The 22,727-nt window shown below is 34.5% G+C and overlaps 1 protein-coding gene across 1 annotated transcript in view; it reads left to right on the top strand.

Moving 5' to 3' along the window:
* Positions 1-22,727, top strand: part of MALRD1 (MAM and LDL receptor class A domain containing 1) — a 236,730-nt gene that overhangs the window by 147,690 nt on the left and 66,313 nt on the right. Inside the window, exons 30-32 of the mRNA XM_085565894.1 lie at positions 9,884-10,012; positions 14,218-14,379; positions 16,608-16,765. Coding sequence (XP_085422020.1) covers positions 9,884-10,012; positions 14,218-14,379; positions 16,608-16,765 — 449 coding nt within the window. The remainder of the gene's footprint in view (positions 1-9,883; positions 10,013-14,217; positions 14,380-16,607; positions 16,766-22,727) is intronic.

The raw sequence follows: 22,727 nt of genomic DNA, 5'->3' as shown, positions 1-22,727 counted from the left end.
TATGACATTTAACTTCATAATAATGTGGTGTGCTATCATTAAGGAGCACTTTAAACATTATTATTTGCTTTGCCAGCTGATGGCTCACTGTCAAATAACAGTGAATCAAGAGCACAATTTCTCAGGCATGCTGTTAGCAGAAGTCAGATTTTGGGCTTCTGTAATGTAAAGAAAAAGGATTTTGTACTCTCAGGTACACAACACCAAGTATAAACATGGACATGCACATGGCTCAGCCACATCATACATATTGGTTTTGGCATTCCAGAGCACCACATGAAAATCTAACAAAGGAATATAAATTAAAATAAGCAAATCATAACTCTGAATTAAAATTTGACAGAAATTCCTATAACATTTTGCTATTCAGTTGATTTATATAATTTTCCAGTCTGGGACTTCAGTGCCACAGAAATCCAGGAATAAGACAGAACCATTACAGTTCCAGTGATCTTTGTCAGTTTGAAATCAGATTCCACAACCTTCTCTTCTAATGTTGCAATCATATTTAGTTTTTAAAAGAAAGAAAATTAAAAATTCCACAGTCTATTAGAAGGAAATTGTTTCATTAAATTGAGCTGAACAAAAATTTTCCTTAAAATATAATAAAGCTTGCTTTCCTGGTGGTAAACTTTTTCTTTCCATTTCTCCTCATATATTTGTATTCCTCCTCACATATTTGTGTTCCTTCTCACCTACTGTTTATGGCAAAGACCATAGGTGAGGTACTGAAATCCTTTGAACAACTTTACTTCCATTCTCTTATAAACAAGAAGCTTTGAAAGTCACAGTAGAAAAATACTTTCTTATTAGAATTCCATCCTAGCTTTGCAGATCAGAGAGGCAATGACTAAAAAATCCTACTGTTTGTGTTTGTAGGCCAGCTTTTTTGTTTTTAAAACAAGCCAGTGTTTCCTTTGAATCCTCAGCTATGTATCATGCAAAGCTTTATGTTTAGTGGAGAATTTAGTTCCTTCTTTTTAAATACTTGAGAAAAATTCAAACTCTGATAATAGCAGTATTCAGTACAAATCTGGCCCTGAAGTGAGAAGGAAGGGAATTGAGACAGAGAAAGCTGCCAGACCTAAATTAGTCACTAAGGATATTCACTGATGTTCAGACAGAGTGTATGCCCAGTTTTTTTAATTTTATTTTTTTCCCCCTTCAAATATTTTAATGATTCATGATGTCTTTCTCTTGTTTTTATAAATAGGTCAGTGTCAGGGTATTCTGACATGGAGCACTGGAATCACACGACCTGGATAAAACTTCTCAGTAAATGTGCTGAAATCAGTGCTGAAGTTTTTGTTAGTCTAATATTTGGATTTTGCCTTTACAAAAAAAATATTCTCTGATTTCTTTGTGACCTATCAATTTAAAATTTTCTGCAATATATTGAATCTTCTTCATTACAGAGAAAGAAAGCTAATTTTGAAGAGTATAGAAATTTTGGTATCTTTAACTTAGTGTAACATGCATTAACATGAACATACTTTATCACTTGAGGGAAAATTTTAGTGAACTCAGCAGAGGGTACAGATATGCACAATTTGTTTCTAGATAAAAAAAAATCTCCCTTTTGGCAATGTGAAGATCAGCCACAGATGCCTTTCAGAGGATATCCCTTCTATATGCCCTTGTAGGAAGGACTCAGTGAGGAAGGCAGCATGCTAAGGACAGATGTGGAGGAAATTCCCTCAATCCAGCTTGCCAGGGCTGCCAGTTAAACTGGGGGAAGGCATGAATTCCTGCACAATTCCTATTATGCAGAAATGCTTAAACTGCATTGAATATTAAGACTTTCTAGAAATGGTTGAAAAATATATATAAATTTTTACAAAATTATTTTTTAAAATCTGGATTTAGGGAAAGATTTACATTTGACAGCCTTGTTTGTAAAAAAAATGGAATAAAGGGAAATATGGCACCCGCTTGAAAACCACAGAGTTGTCTCTGTTTTACTGCATTGTTCAGAAGTCATTGGCATATCCATAAACTAGGATTTCTGTTTCTTATGTAGAAAATGCATGAGTTTAGCCAACAGGTTTGTTCACCATATTTTTGCAACTCTCAGAGATGTGTTAGTAATGCCACAGAATTTGAATATAAGGAACAAGAAATAACTTTTTCATTAAGACATTTTTCATTAAGACACCCCAGTGTCATCATAGTTTCCTGTTTATCTCACAGGAAACTTTTTAAGAAGAGTTGCTGACTCCAAAGATAATTTGGTCCTGTAAACTAGGACTTTCAGCCTAAAATTAAAATCTCATAATTTTGACATTTGATTCACATATTGTTTACTCTTCATATCCAGTGGGAGATATTTTTACTCCGTCTATTTAAAGTGGGCCAAAAGAGAAGGTTTTTTATGGCTACTAAAATATACAGGGTAGAGGTGAATAAACTTTCTATCTTTTTTTTTTTTTTTACTTAAAATCTTTATCTGTAAAGGTGGTACTAAAAGAATAACCCCTGTCCCATCCTTAGTTCATTTTCATGTAAAATGACTCTAGAAAGTGCCCTTCCAGTATAGCCAAACTGCATGGAAATCATCATACACCTCCTCAACACCCAAGGTGACACCCAAGATGAATTTCACATCTAGCAGCAATGCTGCGGAGATAGCGAAAGCACTCAGCTGAGGAAGTGTCTCCTTGTTGCAGATAATTGCAGATTGCACTATGTGTTCTACTCCATTGGTCTGTCACAGCATCCCCTGTGGGCCACATTAGGACAAGTCCATGTTAAAAAAACAAAATATTAATATTAAATGCTTCTGTGATATCTGTGATAACTGGAGAGTGCTGTGATTGAGTCGTTTTGATAGATTCTGCATCACAGTGGAAGCAATAGTTTGACAGTCACTTTCAGTGTAGATATGATTGAAAAGCTCTAATAATAATCTATTAATCTGAACTTTCTGAAGCACAATGTAACCCTACACTGGAATTAGGATATAAATCAGACAGGGAGGGGGAAAAGGACCAAGTAGAGATCTCATGTCAAATTGTTTCAGGAGATACTTTTATCTGTTTGAACATGTTCATAATTACTGGGAAATAGGATTTTCTGCAAAAGCATCTCATGATTTTTGCCTTATTTCCACTTCTCCCTTCCTTTTACCACTTGCAGATTTCAAAGAGATAAAGCCTAGAACAACCAGATCCCCTCATTGCTCAGTCTTCAGTGCTTATCCCTCGTGTGTCCTTTGGTATTAAGCAAAGTATGGTAGATCCCTGTATAAGAGTACTATGAGTATAAGATCCTTATCATGCTGATATACTGTATGCCAAAGCTGGTCTTTCAGTCTTTATCCAATATAAAATCTTCTGTCCTTATGTCCTGTGGATTTATATACTCCATGATATCAGTACTAGAAGTTAAAGAGAATTTTCTTATCTTTCGTATTGCTTGAGCCAGATTCAGTTCTGCATTTCCAGAACTGTGAATAAATGTTTTATTTTTCCAGGTTATCAGGGGCTTTAGGCAGAGTACTGCTTGCTTTGAACAGCTCTGGGAAGTCCTTTGTCCAAATTTTGTGTCTAGAGGTCAGAGTCTCTCCTAAGATTCAATATAATTGGTTAGATCTACTGTTTATGTTGGAGTCAAAACATATCTTTGAATTAAATCTGGCCTTTTGAGTGATCTAATCCATGAGGAGAATTCTCTATGGTTTTAAAGTTATAAAAGAATCTTATTTGAAATTACATGTACTTTGCTTGAGCAGAAACTTTTCATCTAGTTATCCTTGCAATAGATTTACAACATCATCCATGGAGAGAAGCATTATTGAGGAGTTTCCTAATACAATTCTAATATTCCATAAAAAGTCATGCATAAAGGGTACTGAGTGATTGACGTAAGCAAATGAAAAAACCTTTATGAAAATTGTGTTTCATAATTTCTGAATCTCAGAGTACGCCTTCTGGGACTGTGTATTTCATAAATTCCATTTTAAACAAAGGGTGAGACTTTTAAATTAAATTTCCTTTAATTGAATAATATTTTCAACAAGATGTTTGATTATTCCTATATCTCAAGTGTTGTGAAAGAGGGGAGAGAAGTGGTGTAAGGTCTTGCACTAAACAATACAATTTAAACAACAAAAATAGAAATACATGAATTTTCAACTTAAATTTGAAAACATTTCTACTCAGGAAGGACTATAACTTGTAAAAAGACAAATAGTGGGAGAAAAGTGGGAGAAATAGTGGGAGAATTGAATATACATTGTATGTTATATTTCATTTCATACTGCTGACATGGTGGTGTAGTACTGTTGAGTGAGTGCATGTGTTTCTCTTGGAGAGTAGAAATGAGACTCTTGCTAAACAGCAGCTCAGTGCACTTGAACTTGAGGTACACCCTGCTTTCCAAAACAGCTCAAGGTATTATTCACTGCTGCCTTTAGGAACCGTAATAGTTTGTAATTGACCCTATGCCTTTCAAAAGCACAAAGCATTGGCCAAACACAACCTCCTTCAACCTATGTCTTTAGTGTTGTAATACTAGAACATCTCTTCCTGTGTGATCAATCACTTATTTCATGTTAAGTCTTTTAAACTTTTATTTTGTGTCACCAAATCTATGATATTTAGTGCTAGCTATTAAACTTAAACTTGCCTTATCCATTTTTTTCAATCAATAAAGTTCTATAGCCTATAGGATTGATAAACCACCTCTCTGGTTCTTTCTGTGATTTTAGATGAAATGAATATCACAGGAATGTTTACATCTTACAAAACATTGGTAGAAGTAAGCTCTTGTACTCAGAGAGTCAGAGAAATAGTCACTGACCTGTTGCTGTCCTCCAGTTGCAAACTTAAAGGAAATAATGGTTTTGTGAGCTCTTTCCTAGTCAGGCCTTTCCTGGTAATTGGGAAAAAAAGTCTCAGTTAATAATGCTATATTTATCAGCTATCTCTAAATGAATCTTATCATTTCTGTAAATTCTGTGTCCATTATATGGGTTAGTCTTCCACAGATAACACATACTGGAGATGGGTATAAAATAAAGACAGCTGCAAGCTTTTGCTGTATCCACAACAGCCACAATTTACTTTTGGTATGCATGATGCACTTTCTATGTATATACAAACACACACAGGTATCCTTACCAGGGAAGATCATCGCTGGTATTCTGAGAATTGCATTGTCCAGAACAAAATATGTAGAAAGGAAAGCAAGTGTATGTAAATGCAACCTCTTTGGCAACCATCATTAATATGCTTATTTTGTAGGGTTTAGTGATCCAGAAGCCAAGCTTGCTCTATTGGCCTCTTAAAAACTACTTAGAAGATTATATGGCTCTTTGCTGCATCAATACAAAATTGTACTTAGCTGAAAAGTGATATCCTGTATGGCTTTTTCCTTTTCAAGTACTGCCATTTCATTTGGTGAAGGGATTTGCATAACATGCAGTCATTAGCTACATCTAAAATATGTCTTGTGTTAGTTTCTTGTGGTCTTCTGGCTTTTTGGAAAGGCTGCAATTCTAAGGGGAAAGCCAAATAAATGGGCACAATAAAATATTTTATTTTTTCCATACCATAACAATAGACTGGTTTTGTTAGTGGTTTTTTTTGTTTGTTTGTTTTTTAGGGTTTTTTTTTAATTAATAAAAATCTAATCACCAAGTACTTAATGAAAGGGAAAAAAGTGATTTATAAGGTCATATGTGCTGCTCCCAGATAACACTGAACTACGAGAAAATAACTGGTTTAATTACTCCATTGATTCTTGTTCATCTAGTTGTTTCTATGCTGCTCTAAATGTTGGTTATTACCACAAGCTATTCAATTCTTGTCTGTGCTTGTGCTTGTGTATTATATTCTATATTATTTTATTTTGGTTTGGGGTGATTTTTTTGCTGCCTATAATGAGTTTTTTTCTGGGAAAGGAATGGATTGTGGTCTTTTGACATACAACATATATAGTATTCAGATTTTTGGACTAAGCAACTGGAGAAGAAAGATCAAAACATAATGAAAAACAAAAGCAATTAGTCCAAGAAATGTCCAAGAGTGCCAGAAATTAGTAAATTCAGTTGGAGCTTCTGTTCTCATTAAAAAACCAAAACCAAACTGTTCCCACTCCCTACCACCTGTTTTTCATGCTATGCCTGTAGACCAACTTTTAAGGATATTTTTTATTATGTAAAATTATGCCTATACGGGTTAAACCAAAGATTTGGAAGATCAGGTCAAAAAACAACACTTACGGCTTTTCCATTAAGTCCAAGATACTTTGTGGTCAACAGTTTTCTTAAATTACAGTGAAATGTTTTCCTTTTATTTTAGACATTGTAGCTCTCTGCAAATTTTTCATAGCATATTTAGAAATTAGGTTAGTACATACCAAAACCATTTCAACTCCCTCTAATTCATCTCATCCCCATTTTGTGAAAAATCCACATTTGTGGTTATTTCACTCTTTTACACCTCTGACATTTCCATACATGGCATTAGCTCATTCTTTTGCTTGCTGTAGCTCAGTCATCCATTTATGTTGTAGCTGCTCAAAGATAATTTCAGAGTAACACCATAAGCAAAGTACATCAAATAACTTTTTTGTCATAATTTTTGTCTTAATTTGTTTTGCATGTATTCATAATTAGATAAAGTTTTTTTCCTTACAGGTTTCATGAGAAAGAGGCAAAAATCAGAATTTATCACATTTTTTTGGTTTTTTACTGTTTAGGAATATTTTTTTGTGTGTATTGATTTTCATGGAATGCTGTGAGCTAGGTTATTGGAAAAATATAATATTACATGGTATATATAATCAACCATCATCCAATGCATGTTCTCATTCAACTTACTGGTCATCAAAGTACAGATGAGAAATATGATCAGATAAAAATCTATGTATTTTTAAATGCAGTCCCAACACAATCAGCATGCACAAAGAAATAAGGCTTAATAAAAATTTCTCATTTTGTCTGAAACATCAAATTAAAAATAAAGCTGTTCATTAGGAGACATTGTTTTGCTTTATACTGTAAGTCTCTGGAGTTATGGTTCTCCAAATTCAATACTGATAGTCACAAACTCAGATTTTGGCAGCCCTATAATTTTGAGGGCAAAAATTAAAAATGGGCAAGATAATATTTTAGATGTCCTCTTTTTGTTTAAAGTAGCTTCTGACACATTTTCCCATATGTTCTTCAGTGTATTTTTTCTGATTAAATTGATTTTTCTATATTATATTTGAAGCATAGCTCATAATAATGAAACTTCTAAGCTATGACTTCTATGTGAACTTGTCTTTGGCTTTGGGTTTGCTGACACTGAAGTTGCATTTTATGGTTAAAGTTGCACTGTATTTCTTGTTTTAATTCTTAGCTGGTGTAGGAGTTTTGGCCAGAATGAGTGTACTATGGAAAGTTGATTTTTTTATGCCATGATTCCAAATAGAGTTTAAAATATTTGATTACGCAGTGCAATGCTAATGCTAGTACATTGATTTAAAGAAGGATTTCATTTCTCTCTGCCAATGACTATAGCAGAAAAACCATAATTATCATAAATGTAACCTGATACCCCCTAAAAAAGGTCTTACTCCAAAAGGATAAAATTCAGAAATATATAATTTTTTTGTTTATGACATTCACACAATTTTTGTTGAGACAAAAATTTTCATTATGTCTGTGTTGGGATCACATATTTTATTTTAGGATAACATAATTAAATGCTGGTTTATGGTAGGTTTGAAGTACTATAAAGTTGCTTGTTTCTTAAAAAAAATAACTGTAATTAAGTACTAAATATAAATTATAGAGTAATGTATAAACATAACATTGCTCTGTCTAGCTAATGCTGAGAAATATGATGAGTCACAAAGCCATGGATTTTAAAAAGTCACTCCCCTTTATGGTGATAATGTAACCCTTTCATATGCAGTGAGAATTGCTGTATGCTAATGGGTCTGCAATTTCCTAATTTCTGTAATTATTTAAGCCATTGAATGACTTAAGGAAGTAGTTTAATTTTCCAGTGTATCATTTCCAGTGCAGAGGAGGGAGTGGAGATAAGGGTTTTAGACTCTTCTCAAAAGTGCCAACTGACAGAAGGCAATGGGTACAAATTCCAAATTAAAAACTAGGAAATTTAATGTGAATGCAATAAACCACTTTACTGTGAAGATCACCCAAGTGGCTGTCCAAAGAGGTTGTTGAGTCTCCATCCATTGACATTATCCAAAACCCAACTGGACATGGTCCCTCACAACCTGCTGTACTAGAGGTGGATGAAGTAATGGGTTGGATTAGAGAGGTCTTGAGAGGTCTCTGCCAACTTCAACTATTATGTGGCTTTCCAGAATAGGATGAGCCATACTCATGAATTTTTGGTGGTATGTTCAATCAGGTTTTATCACATCATTTTGCAGAGCTGTGAAAACTGCCTTAACCATCACAAATGCCTCAGTAAATGTTTTTCTCTGAAGTCTGCTCCACTGCTAATGGCTCTCTGCCACATGGATTTTCTGTAAAGAGCAGCCATAGGTTTTTATGTATTTAAGGCATTCATTACAATTTTTTTTGTGATGACTAATCAGATCAAACTGACAGTGAAAAATTAAGAGACTAAATAACAAGACAGATATCAAGTTGGAAAGATATTTTTTTGGTAGGTCAGTGCACACAGGCTTCTGTATTTCAAAGCTGAAAATACAAGTAACCAATGTTAGCAGTGATTTTTTTTCTTCTTTTTTGTACTATCCATTTTAAATATATGGATTGCATTTTATTGCTGTATTGTCACTTTGTTTAATATTGCTTTGAGTATATGTTAAAACTAAACAAAAAAAAAATTAGTTCTCTTTTTCTATTCTGCTTCAATGAGAATGCAGTTCCTCAGTCTCTAAAATTCAGTACCACAATTTGAGGAGATTAATACCCTAACAACAACTCCTCTGGAAATATGGGCCTGTGCAAAGGTAAATATCATGGTCTTCTGATCAGACTGTGTTTAACAATATGTCACATATTAGTCATGTTTGAAGGAAAAAACACATTGAATGAAACACATTGCTATGAATACAGTCAAAATAAATTCTCCTAAATGTCTTCTGCAGAACTTGAAGCTCTAGACTGAAAGGCAATCTAATGTTATTAGAGTGCTTTTGAAGTGTTGCATCTGGGGTTATCAGAACTGTTTCAATTACTGATGGCTGAAATTATGCACACAGTGCACTGAACTAAAAAATAACTTATGTCAGTTCCCTTTTAGTCTTACAGTCCAGGGATGGCTGAATCTCAGTACTCTGGATTTGAACCTAATGATTTATGTGAAAGTTACTAAGTCACTCTCATTTTATGAGATAATTTTCACTCACCTTCAGAGATGAACACTCATTGTAAAACAGATTTGTATGTTAAATACCCTAAGAGAAACTCAGAAGTTCACACAATCAGAGCAGCAGTTTTTCTAAACTCTTCAAAAAAAGGGTAAATGTCTTAGAAAGGCTCTAAAAGTTCATTTATTATTCAAATGTGAATAACAGTAATTTTTCTCAGTTTAAAATGCTATTTTCAAAAAAATGTAATTATGAGCAGAATAAAGCCTTTTGTCTGTATGCTTTCAAACAGCTCACAGAACTCTTTTTTTTAATAGAATATCCACAGCAAATATACCAGGGAAATGGTTATGTTGATGGTGAACTGAATTTTCTTCCAGACAAAACTTTCTACTTTTGAAGCTTTGGTCAAGGCAAATACAGCAGTCTAGAAATATATAATTCAACATTAAAAAAGTGAGACCAAATAACATCTGTTGGAAGCAGTAAAACCCTAAAGCCATGATGTATATTAGTTAACAAATTTAGACAATTATCCTTTGATTTAATTGCAATATTGATTTAAATGTCCTGTTGATTTCAGTTGGAGAGAATCCCAGAGAATGTCCTGCACTCACTGATTTTGTGTGTGGGGATAAAAATTGTATAGAGTCTCAGCTCATCTGCGACTATAAACCAGACTGTGAAGACCTATCAGATGAAGCTGACTGCAGTAAGTATCTCTTTGTGTGTTAATCTAATCTTCAGTTTAAATTATAGCTTTAAATTCTGTAGGTGAATTCATAAAGATGATTCATTCACTCAGAAGATGATCACAAGCAGGTTTCCTTGTCCCCAGGTCGTAAGATCTGATATTTTCACATCCTCAGAGATATTTGCTGCAAAAAGTATTCAAGAGCGGTTCAGTTGCAAAAGTGTAACTAACTAAAACCAAAGGTTAAATACTCAAATAAACCCTGACACCAAGGCCAGAATGATCTTAAGGATTAAAAGCATACTTGAGGAATTAAATAAATGAGTTACAATATTAACTTTGAGAAAAAAAATATTGTAAGCTTGTTTATTAATGTAAAAAGGTGTTGAAAGGAAATATCAATGTTGAATGGAAAAGTCAAGCAAGCAAAACTTATGTACAATAACATTGAGGCATGATTCTGCCATAAAAAGGTGAATATTTAAAAATACCTTGTCTTTCCTTTCAAATGAATTTTACCGTTGTGATCTGAGTAGTGTGAGTACAGTTTCATTGTTAAATCTTGCTTCTACCTCAGAGCTATGAAAATATTTTACTATCATTTCTCTATTACAGAGGAGTTGGAAAAAATTGAGTCTGTTTATCTTTGCCTAAGTCCTAATGAATACTGTGACACAATTTGTCTGAAGGCATTCTTTTCTCAGGCTGATTGAGATGGAAAGACACAGCTCCATTTGAAAAACTGGATCAAGTTAATGGGCTTTCCAATTCAGGCCTGAAACTCAGAAGCCATAAAGCATTATGCCTTTGTTCCTGCTCCATATCTTTGTTTACTTACAATTATGGTCTGGATTGGATATTTGGAGTAGGAAGATAAGGTAGTCCATATATGCAGCTCAATAATCAGTCTAATTGTTAATCTTTGAGCTGGAGGGTCAAATTCTGCCATAATGCAGGTATGCTCAAAAGTAAACTTGCTAGATAGAGTAAATGAATCCACACATCAATTAAATGTTCATCCTTTGTGGAAGTAAAAGTACTTCACTGAAATAAGCAAATATTTTGTGATCCTTTGAAAATCAAGGTCCTTTTTTCTTATATGGGATTGCCACCTGCTCGACTGAACAGGATTACAAAAGTAATGGCCCTTTATTGGATGATGTGCATGATAATGTTTTTACCAGGCTTACATAGACTTACATACTTACTAAAAAAGATGCTAAGATGTCAATATAGTAGATTTAAATTAGAGTTTCTCGCTTTCATAAAATTAAATAGCAGTTCTGAAGTATAAAAGCTGAAGATAGTGTTACTATTTCTGATCTCTATTTCTTGTAGTACTTTGTGTTGCTGTGAACTTTGTGAATCATATTCATGGAAATGAATTTACATAGAATAATAACTTTAAAATAGTAGGTTTTTAAAAGTAGACTCCAAGATAGATTTTAAACAGCTAATCTGTATTTCTTGTATAAAATGTTAGTACTTTTTCAGGAGTGCAGCAGAATATTTTTCAAAAGTAAGTGCAGCAAAATATTCTGTAAACTCACCCTTTTAAATGGATGACATTTTCCCCACCTAGCAGATACACACTAAATTCGAATTACTGTCCAAAGTGAACTGTTCAGTAAAGATATTCAGAAAACTGTGGAGACACTTGATTTATTCCCTAAATATTGTTAGAGAATATAATAGCTTCCTTGGGGGAGGGTGTTGTTCTGTGTTTTCTAGAAGAACTCTTTTCTTAGATAATAGATTGGAACATTTCAGGCCATAAATTATCTTGAATCACAGTAAAGCAACACAGTCTTTGCTATACTGAAGAAAAGCTTTTCCAAAGGGAGAAAAAAAATACTGATATTCACTTTAAAAGAATAGACTGAAATATCTTTTTATTGTTGATAGAAAGGCTGAAGATACATCAAAATATTTTTATCAGTCTTTAGTCTTGCTGTCTCTACCGAGGTGTAATGCAGAGATACAGTAATCTGGCATTCAGAATACTCAGATAAGACCCAGGTATAATATTTCCTTGTCTGCTCTATTTTAGTACCAACAAATGATGCCTTATATTTAGATAAACACACTTTTTCCCTGAGCATATATCTTAGAGATGGGAATAAACAACATTAAAGGGCACATAATGCCTTCTAGATATGGAAACCTGATTTTTTAAATGAAAAGACAGCAGGAGCTGCTTAATCAGAAAAGAAAGTGTAACAGACACAGAGAAACCTCTTCATAGCCTAACCTGTCCCATCACAAGTGGTTATGGCCACATTTGTCTGCAGTATTCTCCTTTGCACTGAGCTCAAGTTCTGAGCTTATTTCATATTCTACTATAGTTTTATACAAGTGTAACTCCAAAAAAGTAAATGGACCATAATCTACTCAGCAGCAATTCCTGTATGCAGGATTTACAACAGAACCTATATGAAATGAACTGCATCCACCTAGGCTGGTGGACTTTTTTTAATAAACTCGTGGTAATTACTTACTCAACATTTCATTCAGTCCAGTCGGGCAATCTTGCAAAATTTTGATTCTCTTTCAGTGTGCTGCTGGGAGTACTGAGGTGAAAAAAACACACATGAAAGCAGTTTCAATTTTCATGAATTGCAGCCAACTATTCAGACAGATTTGATTAATAGCAAACCTCAGTGTTGATGAACCAACTAGAGGAGTGCTTGAATTATTGAAATAAAAGCAATTTTTCCAATAAATGGAGCAATTTTCTTCTGCTGGCTTCTAAATAGGGTATGCTTACCCATAAAAAAAAAAAAAAACAGCAGGCACAGATGGGTCACATGACTTTGTCAACCCAGTAAGTACTGTTCATAAATATTTATTAATAATTGCCTTCTGAATGCACTGTTGATATATTAGGGTAAAAAAACCTGAAGTCAGGTATTTTATTCTAGGGTAAATCATAAATTGATTTGGACTTTGATCTTATTAGAGATGCACAAGAAAATGTACTTTTTTTTTTTTAAATAATGGGTTCCCTTTGTTCTTCCTGTGTCTGAGGTTATTGTTGGAGTTAGGCCTTTATTAGGTTTACAGGATGTTTGTAATACACTGCCAGTGCATATCTGTGCTTAGGAGAGACACTTCAGTCTTTGCAGTACAAATTCTCCCCCTAGCATATTCACTGATTTTGATTCCGTGAATAACCTATATTGAGTCAAAAATTATACATCTTTTATTATATTTGTCTTAAGCATTTAACTAAAATGACACTTTTTTTTTACAGAGAACAAAATTTCACAGGGTTACAAGGTTTGTACAGACCTTGGTCATAAGCAGTTTTATGATAATGATATTTTCATAAAGAATGGCCTCAGTTTTTCTATTAGCATCAAAGTAGAAAATAGGAAAGAAACCAAAATAGATTAATAGGAGGTAGTTAAATCTGCTATTTATATCTATATCATCTATAGCCAAACAATGATACGTAAATAATTGTATTTTAATATTGCAGAATATTTCTATATAAAGGAACATAATCTAAATCCTCAAACCCATCCTGAACAGTCACAGACAGACCCATATCTAAAATTAATGGCTGATTGTGATGTTCAATAGTTTGTAACATTTTTCTGAAGTCTCCTCACAGGTGTTGTCCCCACTTACACTCAGCAATTGTGTAGCTGCCTCTGCTTTATAACTAAAGAGAAGATGTTTTGGAGCCAACAGAAAATATTGTGGTGCTATTTGACTCATCTGTGCCACACAAGTTATATAATTTTGTTGATTAATTACTTTTCCAGAGTAACCTGAAGCAGCAGATTTAGAAGTGAGCAGTTTGACTCAGACCTCCTGAATTTAGGAAGAGTGTCCTAATCTCTAGAACATATCTCTTATCATAAAGCTACCATTAGACATAATATTCACAAGGCAAACATATGTAAGAAATTATTTACTCAGAAGGTAATGAGACACTGGAAAAATGCCACTGTGAAAGGACAGTCCAGTTTTACTAGCTAATTGTCCAGAAATCATTTCTGTTTAAATTGGATAAGTGCTGAATTTGGTGCTCATTAGTTTGTCATGGGCATTCATCCGTAGTAAACTTTATACATGCTCTTAAAGTGAAGAATGTGTTTTTCCTTTCCTCATTAACTATCACATATTATTTATGTCCATGTATGAAATTTAGTATGCACACTATAGCACCTTTAGGTAGGGCTGGGATGATAAGTGACTTTTTGCTGTATTTTCAGGTTACTACACAAGTATTCCTGGAAGCTGTAACTTTGAAACACAAGATCAAGAGTGGACAACTGTATGTGAATTAACACAAGACACTACTGATGATTTTGACTGGAATATTAGCAACAGTGCTGTCACAGGGCAAACAGATCCTCATACTGACCACACACCAGGTGTGTACTACATGTGTACTACATCACTTCTGGGAAAATAAAATATCCACTGAATTAAAAAAAAAAAAAACAACTACAAAAACTGTAGATTGGTGCCAAGATAACAGCACATCTCAGTGTGATCAGCTAATGCATGGGAATGGTTCAAAGCTGTGCCAGGAAAGGTTCAGACTGGACACAGGGAAGCATTTCTTTACCAATGGGGAGGCCAAACACTGGAACAGGCTTCCTAGAGGTGTTAAGTGCCCCCAGCCTTTCAGTGTTTAGGAGGCATTTGGACAATGCCCCTAACAACATGCTTTATCTTGGGCAGCCCCAAACTGATAAGCCAGTTGGTCTAGATGATCATTTTAGGTCTCATCTGACTGAAATAATACTATTCCTTTGTATTCAACTCTAATAACAAATTTCAGCTACATAATTCCGGCTTCTGACATTAAAAGATGAATTCTCTGATGAAATAGTAACTGGCTATGATAATACTGTTCTCCTTGACAATATTTCAAATAATTTACTTTTCCTGAAATGTGCTACCATCCTTATGAATTTTATAAAAACATGCAACCATATGCAGGATGAGGAGTAAAGTGTGGGACTGTGTGTGAAATGCTGTGTGAGGCTCCTACCTTGATTTAACTTATCTCCCTGATATTGGCTTACCAGAAAGACTTTTCTGACAAGCTGCTACCATGATGCTTGATGATTGTCAGGAGAATGAAACAAATTGACAGGCAATTACAGTAATTTGTGTTATGTAGTAAGCATAATTATATATTGTATTATATAAATGTTAAATCTATTCTTTAGATTATACCATATATCTGGGTGGGATATTAATTTCCATCACAAATATATACCAATCTCTATTTGAGAAGTAGTTAATTTTCTTTCTAGAAGCTTTGATGGTTAGAATCCCTATCTTAATTTCCATCTAATCAGCAAAGTATAGTTAATATTCAATCTAGAAATATCAAAATTTATGCTGTTTTTCTCCTGGGTTTGTGAGCAGAATAATTTGCAGGTTTTGACTCTTTTTATCATGTGTTTTATGTTTTCAAAATCAATAGAGACACCTTATCATGGGTGGCTGTAGCCACTTCTGTCCAACTCATGCATCCTCCCTTTTCCTTTATTCTGCACCTGCTGCAGGAACTGCTCACCTGATCATGAGGGAACTGATTATCTACCACAAATCACAGTTTTTGCAGACATTCCTACTACTTTATGTTGCAGGCTGTAAATCTGGAAGTGCATTCCTCTTGGAAAGGGACAGAACAGATAAGGTAGAGGTAGAAACTACTGCAGCTGTTCCAGGCAAGCTGTTTCTTGCCAATAAGTAGTCCGACTTGCTTCCTTGCTGTTACTTTGATGCAATGTGATAACAAAACAACCACTAGCCCTTGGCTTTTTAAGGAGATTTTGTGTGCTTTTCTATTTCAGTTTCTTTCAGTCATTTAATTAGTTCTTTGTTTTGGTGAAATTACCCAGCAATTGTAAGAAAAACAAAGTTAATAAAAGTGAAACAAAAGGAAAAGGAAAACAAAATTAGAGCAAAGTGTTTACAAAATTATCCAGATTTGTAATTTACTTTTAAATTACCCAGGCAAGATATATTCACATTAACTACAGAGGAATAGCTTGCCAGAATTGCCAACGGCCTGTAATACTTAGAAATATCTATCAGTCCATCATGTTTAGGTTGGATATTAGGAAAAGGTTCTTCTCCCAGAGTGTGGTTGGGGAGAGGAACAGCTCCCCAGGGAAGTGGTCACAACACTATCCTGACAGAGTTCAAGAAGCATTTAGACAATGCTCTCAGGCACATGGTGTGACACTTGGGTGTCTTAGATTGGAAATTATGAAATTAAAAAGAAATTCTTTATTCAGAATGCAGTGCGACACAGGAAAAAAATTCTGCAGAAGCTGTGGATGCCTCATCCCTGGAAATGTTCAAGGCCAGCCTGGGTGTGTTCTGAGAAGCCTGATGCAATTGTTGGCATCCCTGCCCATGGCATGGGGTTGGAACTAGATGATTTTTAAGGGCCTTGTGTAAAATACACAAAACATTGACAAGGAAGAACTCCACTCAAGTATGGTATGGTATACATTTATGTGGGAAAAGGAAAAAAAAAATACTGTGTTTATAAAAATGCTTATAAACTAAAGCAAAGCATAAAATAGTACTGAAAAACTCTCAATGCTTTTAATTTTTTTTTTTTTTTTTTTAGGTAAAGGACAGAGATTTTTGTATGTCAACTCATCCACCCAGAAAGAAGGAAACAGAGCAAGGATAACTACCACCAAATTCTTCCCAGCTAGTCTTGGGGTCTGTAGAGTTCGCTTCTGGTTCTGGATGTTTCCCTCTAGGCAAACAGGAGTCTTAAAGGTAAAAGTCTTTCTACTACATTATGGCATAATAATAGTTGCTTTAGTACTATTTGCATTTTTGTGTCTAGGATTAGCAAAATCTCAGGAATTTTTATTAACAAAACTTAATCACAACTTACTGCTGTTGCACAAATCTTCTGACAAGACCAAGTGACAGTTCTGCTTTAGTTTTAGTTCAACTTGAAGTCCTTTCACTACATGTGTAAGAATTAACACTGCACATTTGACTAGTATACTAAAACCTACCCAGTACTAGCACAGTTTTCTGCAGAATTCACTCTAACATAAAATAGAGACAATTTCTAATGTTAAGAGTTTTAAATTATATGATTTAAAAATATTAATGCAACTGTGTGTGAAAGGTATTTTAGTAAAACAACTGGAAATAAGGTTTTTAACTGTGTTAACAATTATAGCTCAAGCTTCCATGAAACTGTATCTTATTGTTCCCCAAGCATCCTTAACAAGTTCACTTTTGGTTGTTAATTAATCCAGTAACAGTCCAAGCAGGGATGTGACCCCTTGGCAAACAACTCACTTCATGTGACTCACTATATAAATATGCTGCACAGTTCCTTTTTAAGTGACCTGAGAAACACTCCTATCTGTGGGGCTTTCTAAATTTTGAAAATACAGGTAATGTTAATTTTTTAGTCAGTACAGAATGTAAATTCGTCTATGTTAAAAGTGAACAAGAATATTTTTGTAGTCTTGGACATTGAATTAAGGCAGGAAGTCTTTACCACTGTTTTCTCCATTGGAGAAACAGCACTGTTCCATGGGATTAGAGTGCAGTTAGGCTGGAAGGGCCTCAGGTGGTCTCTAGTCCAACCCCTTGCTCCAAGCAGAGTCAGCTACCAGATGATGCTGGGTGGCTCAGGATTTATCCAGTCTTGAAAATGTCCATAAATGGAGACTACTCAGCCTCCAGGAGCAACAAACTCTCTACTATCTTCTCCTGACATCCAGCCCAAGGATAATGTTATCCTTCATTCCACCTTTTTTTATTTTATTTTATTTTTTTTAGTAATTTTTTCAAGATGGGATTTGCATATCAATTTTATCTCTAGCCCCCAGCTTATTACTCTGAGTGTTGCTGTACATTTACTTATTGATTAAAAAAAGCTGAATTTCATGAAGTTCACATAAGCAGCAGTAAAAAGCAAACATAAATTCCTTTTTTTGACCTGTTGATAGCTGAAGTACTGTGAGATTATCTATGATTAATTATCTGTTTAAATTCAAGTATCCTGGACCTTACAGCATGCAAGATTGATGATGAGATCCTTTGAAGGAGCTTTTGAATGTTTTCAAGCACCACAGAACACTTAGCATTTGTGAATAAGTAGATGTGTGTGGCCTATGTGTGAGTTAGCAGGCAGATAGCCAGAGCCTGCTTTTTAATTGGACATTTTCTTTTTAAGAAGACTAATTTAATTTCTTCCAATTGCTTCAATTTCATAAAGAATTGTCTTACTCCCACATACAAACAAAGTTCACTGTTTATGGCTTTGCTACATGTAATCTTACATAGAAATGTATTCACAACAGATTGAGGCACTCAGCAAGGAATGTCACCCCATCACAGAATCAATTTACCTCTGTGGACATTTTGCTCTTTTCTGCCAGACTAATAAGCTATTCAGTATCAACTGTTGCTGTTATTAAATCAAGAATATAAATTAACTGTACCCATTCAAGTGAAAAGGAAAAAGCCTAAAAAGAACAAAAAAGAAAAGTAATAAAATCAACAGCCCAAAACTTCTGAAACAACAGCTCTGTGAAGATTTTTTTTTTTTCAGTTTGCACTGGAGGTGAATAAAGTCAAACTGTAATAGGAAGTTTGAATAATGTGCCAGAATATAATAACATCAGTACAAAAGCTGATATAGTTCTTATCTGAAAGACAGCTATCTGGTCAAGTCTGAATTTAAAAAAAAATAAAAGGACTGCAGATATAGGACATACTGAGATGTGTGATTAAAATGACATATAAGGAATCAGTAAAAGAAAGATTAAAATGAATGTTGCAATGGCATAGGAAGGTAGAACTGCACAAAATAGTGGAAAGTTACAGAAATGATCCTGTTCTTACTCAGAAAAGGAACTAGTCACTGAGGAAAGAGGGAAAGGAGCTTGAAATGCTCCTATTCTGTATTTGCAATGCACATTTCAATTGCATAATTTGATTGTCATAAACTCTAATTTTTCATAGGGAAACCAAAAGTCTGGGCTATTATTATTATTTTTAGAAAGGACACAATGTTTACAGCAACTCTTGCATTAACATAGAATGGATGCTATTTAAAAGAAATCTGAATACTCCTGCTTCAGGACTTTGATCAATCATTAAACAACAGGAGAAAAAAAATTCTTTATCATGACTTTGTAAGAACAAACCCACCACCTTGCTTAGAAGTATTTGGTAAGAGTGTTTGGAAGGGGAGTTATCCAGCACTAAATGCAAGCCTGGTCTAATATATTAATCAATATGTTCTGGACAAAAATACCTCTTAATACAAACAAGTGTTGCTGCATTATGCTGCAAATGTACATTTAAAAAAACCTCACCTTTCTCTTTACATTCTTATGACTACTTTTTTGAATTTAATGGTGTAGGGGAGCAGTTTCAGCAGAAAATGAATGTGGTTTTCACATCTGTTTCTTCCCAATGGAAATTCTATTGATCATCTGTCAGTTAGACTGAAAACACTCAGTGTTTATTATGATTCTCTGCCCATTTACCTCAAGAGTTTGCCATACTCATAAAGTGGAGAATTAAAAGTAAAATTAATTCCTGATGTGAAAGTATAGCTAATATATCAGTTTTCTGCTTTGTATTTGTTGATACTAAAAAAACTAACTGATTTATAATAAATTTTGGTATAAGACAGGTCACTTCTACTCAAAAAACCTAAATATTTTATTACTTCAAGCTAATTTTTAGGCAATTTTTTATTACTTTAAACAGAGGTTTAGGGGAATAAGGAGAAAAGAGGTAAATAATTTAAGTGTTTCTCTATTGGGATAATGAAATATGATGCAATTTTGTAATCTGATTTGTGGACTTAGAAACAATTTCTGTCTGTCTCTGGTGAGACTTGGGTGCAAGGAAGACATGTGATGATGACTGCTGAGGAACATGAGTTCAAAAGCATGATCTTAAAAGATGTAAAGCAGAAAACCTAGCATCATTATTCACTGGCATCAACGGAAATTTTCCTCAGCTGACACAAGTCTCTGGTGCCTAATGAAGTGAAAATACAGGTTCTCTTTTTCAAGATCTTCCTGTTTCCTCAGCTGGCAATTAAAGACTCTAAGTTGTCAATGGTGGGAAAATACATCTCATTATGCGTCCTTCAGAGCTGCATTGGTTTCTTATTTCTTAAGCAATTCAGGTGGAATGTTGTACCTTCCTGCATCCCAACTGCTAGATCAGGGAGATAATATATCATATTGAAAAGTTAGGATGAGGGTACAGGATAGCCATGAGTAATGCTGTTTAACAAATATTTTATGACCTTAAAAAGTACTTTCTGCACCCTCAAAATGAAATAGAAGCTGAAAAATAATTCAGAACTTTCTAACACACAGGATATTCTGTGGAGAATTAGAACTAAGTCATGACTTTAAGGCGGTAAATAGGATTTTCTAAAGAAGTTGTTCTCGGTGGATCAGCTAGATCAGTATTAAGCTGGAGAACACTCTTATCAGACTTATAAACACAGAGTTGTTCAATGGCATTTTGCTACAACTTGTTGTTTGGTTGTTTTGAGGGGTTTGTGGTTTTGGGGAGTTTTTTTGCTTGGTGTTTTTTTGGTGGTTGTGTTTCTTCCATTACATACCATATAGTGAGCTTCATCTTGCCAACTTTTTTCTTGAACATTTTAAGTTGTTTTCACTACCAGGCTAGCTTGTACACATTAGATAGGATGTTGTGCAGGAAGGTGTTATTGGAGGCATTAAGCACCACAGTTGTACCCTTCCAGGGCTCTAGGGAGATCTTATCCATGAAAATTTGCTCAACCTTTCATGTTTACACAGGCCAGCAAAAGTCTTATATACACCTGACATTCTTCCTGATTCAGAAGATGCTCAAACACTGAGTGACATGGATAGCCCCAGGAGAGAAGATATTATTATGTTTCTTCCCTTTCACTGGGCACAACCTCAGAGAAAATAAGACCTGTATCCCCTGCTAAAGGAACAGAGTTCTTGGGCTTCCCATTTTTCTGAACTCTACTTTAACCTCATTTGATTTAGCAGGCATTTTCAGTTATGTGTTATTCTTTTAGAAATTTCATCCAACTTTTTTTAGAAGACATTTAAGAACACAGACCCTTTCCTGGCATAGTTATGGACAGAAAAAGGTTTGGAGGTATTCAGGAGTACTTTGGCAAGTAGTGGGATTGAAGCATTACCCTAGGAGTGTACATGACAAATGAAGCAGAACTGGGAGTTCAACAGAGATTTCCAATGTTCCAGTTTAGAGATTTATACTAAATAATAGTGGCATCCTCAATTACCTATGTGATTGTTATACACCAGGTTTAAACTTTAGTCTAACTGAGGACAGAGTCACATAAATTACCATAATATGCTAATTAATCCATTAGTAATTACATATCTGCATACCCTTACTCTATGGTAAGTGTAAGTTAAATTGTAAAGGAAAGAAAGACAAGGCATGTAAGATGACTTTGTATCTATTTGAACATGATCTGATGTCATCAAAATGTCACACTTATGACCCAGTTTGACCTTCTGCCATTCCAGGCCCACTGGCCAGTGAACACACAGCAGGATCCTGACTGGTTTATTGTTGGTACTGAGCTTGAGCTGCAGTGTTGATCTGAATGTGCACAGAATGGGTCCTTGCTGCACCTGATACCAGACTGTATGGACACATTGAAATTTCTCTGTACATAGACAGACCTGTTCAAACAATTATTGTGCCTTGAAACTTTAAGTATGAGAAAATTCTCCTATTAACCTGACCAAAAGAATTGGAAAGAAAAATCTGGCTTTAAACAATGTGACAATCTTTATCCTGTAAGAAAGATGGTAATGTCTTGAAATGTTTTGGATTCTTCCCACTTCCCCAATAACTATTTTTGCAGCTGTGAGACTTAACGAGATATACTGAAATGGACATTACCTCAATATTTACCTTCCAAAAGTAAATATCACTGCTTATAGCTAAAACCATGCTAGCATTATTATATGCTGTAAAATTCCAGATTATCAAGATTGTCATATTTCATGATTGGTGAAATAGTGAATGGTTCCAGAGGCACAGACAGGTGTTTAGCATTGTTCTAACCTCACAAAAGGTTTCTCTAATCAAGGGTTTCAACTTATTAAAACCTCAGAGCCTGGTAACATGAAAAACTGTTACACACAGTGTTTAATTTTATTTTATGGGTTGAACCATCTATTTCTTCTCAACACCTGTTCTTTTAGCCCTGCAAGAGGTGTGCTTTTAGGAAGACAGTGACAAGATATTGCTGTTGCACAGTCCTGTGACCAAAGATCAGGCATGACAAAATTTGGCCCTGATTTCAGTTACTCTGTGTCAGTATTCTTTCTTGCTCCCTTACTCCAAAAATAAAATAACCTGCAAGAATTGTCAGGCGTCATAGATCTTTTAATCAATACACCAAGTTCAACAAAGTATGTGGGATTTAGGGTGCCATTTTGGTTTTTAGCTTATTTGTCCTGCCAGGTGGACTGGGAGAGTCAAACATACTGAATTATACAGATCATTAGCATGGGTTCAAGTTCATAACTTCCTTGGGCCTCAGGGTTTCTGTTCCATTATTAAACTGGGGTATTCAATTGGCAACATGAACCTACAGGTCACTGGAAAATTAGTTTAAGAGAATTATGTTTCTAAAAGGGATGAGAAGAGTATATTGATTATAATATTCAGTCCCTTAAAAAATAGTTATCATCTGGAA

This window comes from Lonchura striata, chromosome 2 (genome assembly GCF_050655825.1).
Source record: "Lonchura striata isolate lonStrDom1 chromosome 2, ASM5065582v1, whole genome shotgun sequence".
In the NCBI taxonomy this organism is placed as follows: Eukaryota; Metazoa; Chordata; class Aves; order Passeriformes; family Estrildidae; genus Lonchura; species Lonchura striata.
Note: the sequence above shows the minus strand (reverse complement) of the source record. Positions and strands in the feature narration are given on the sequence as shown.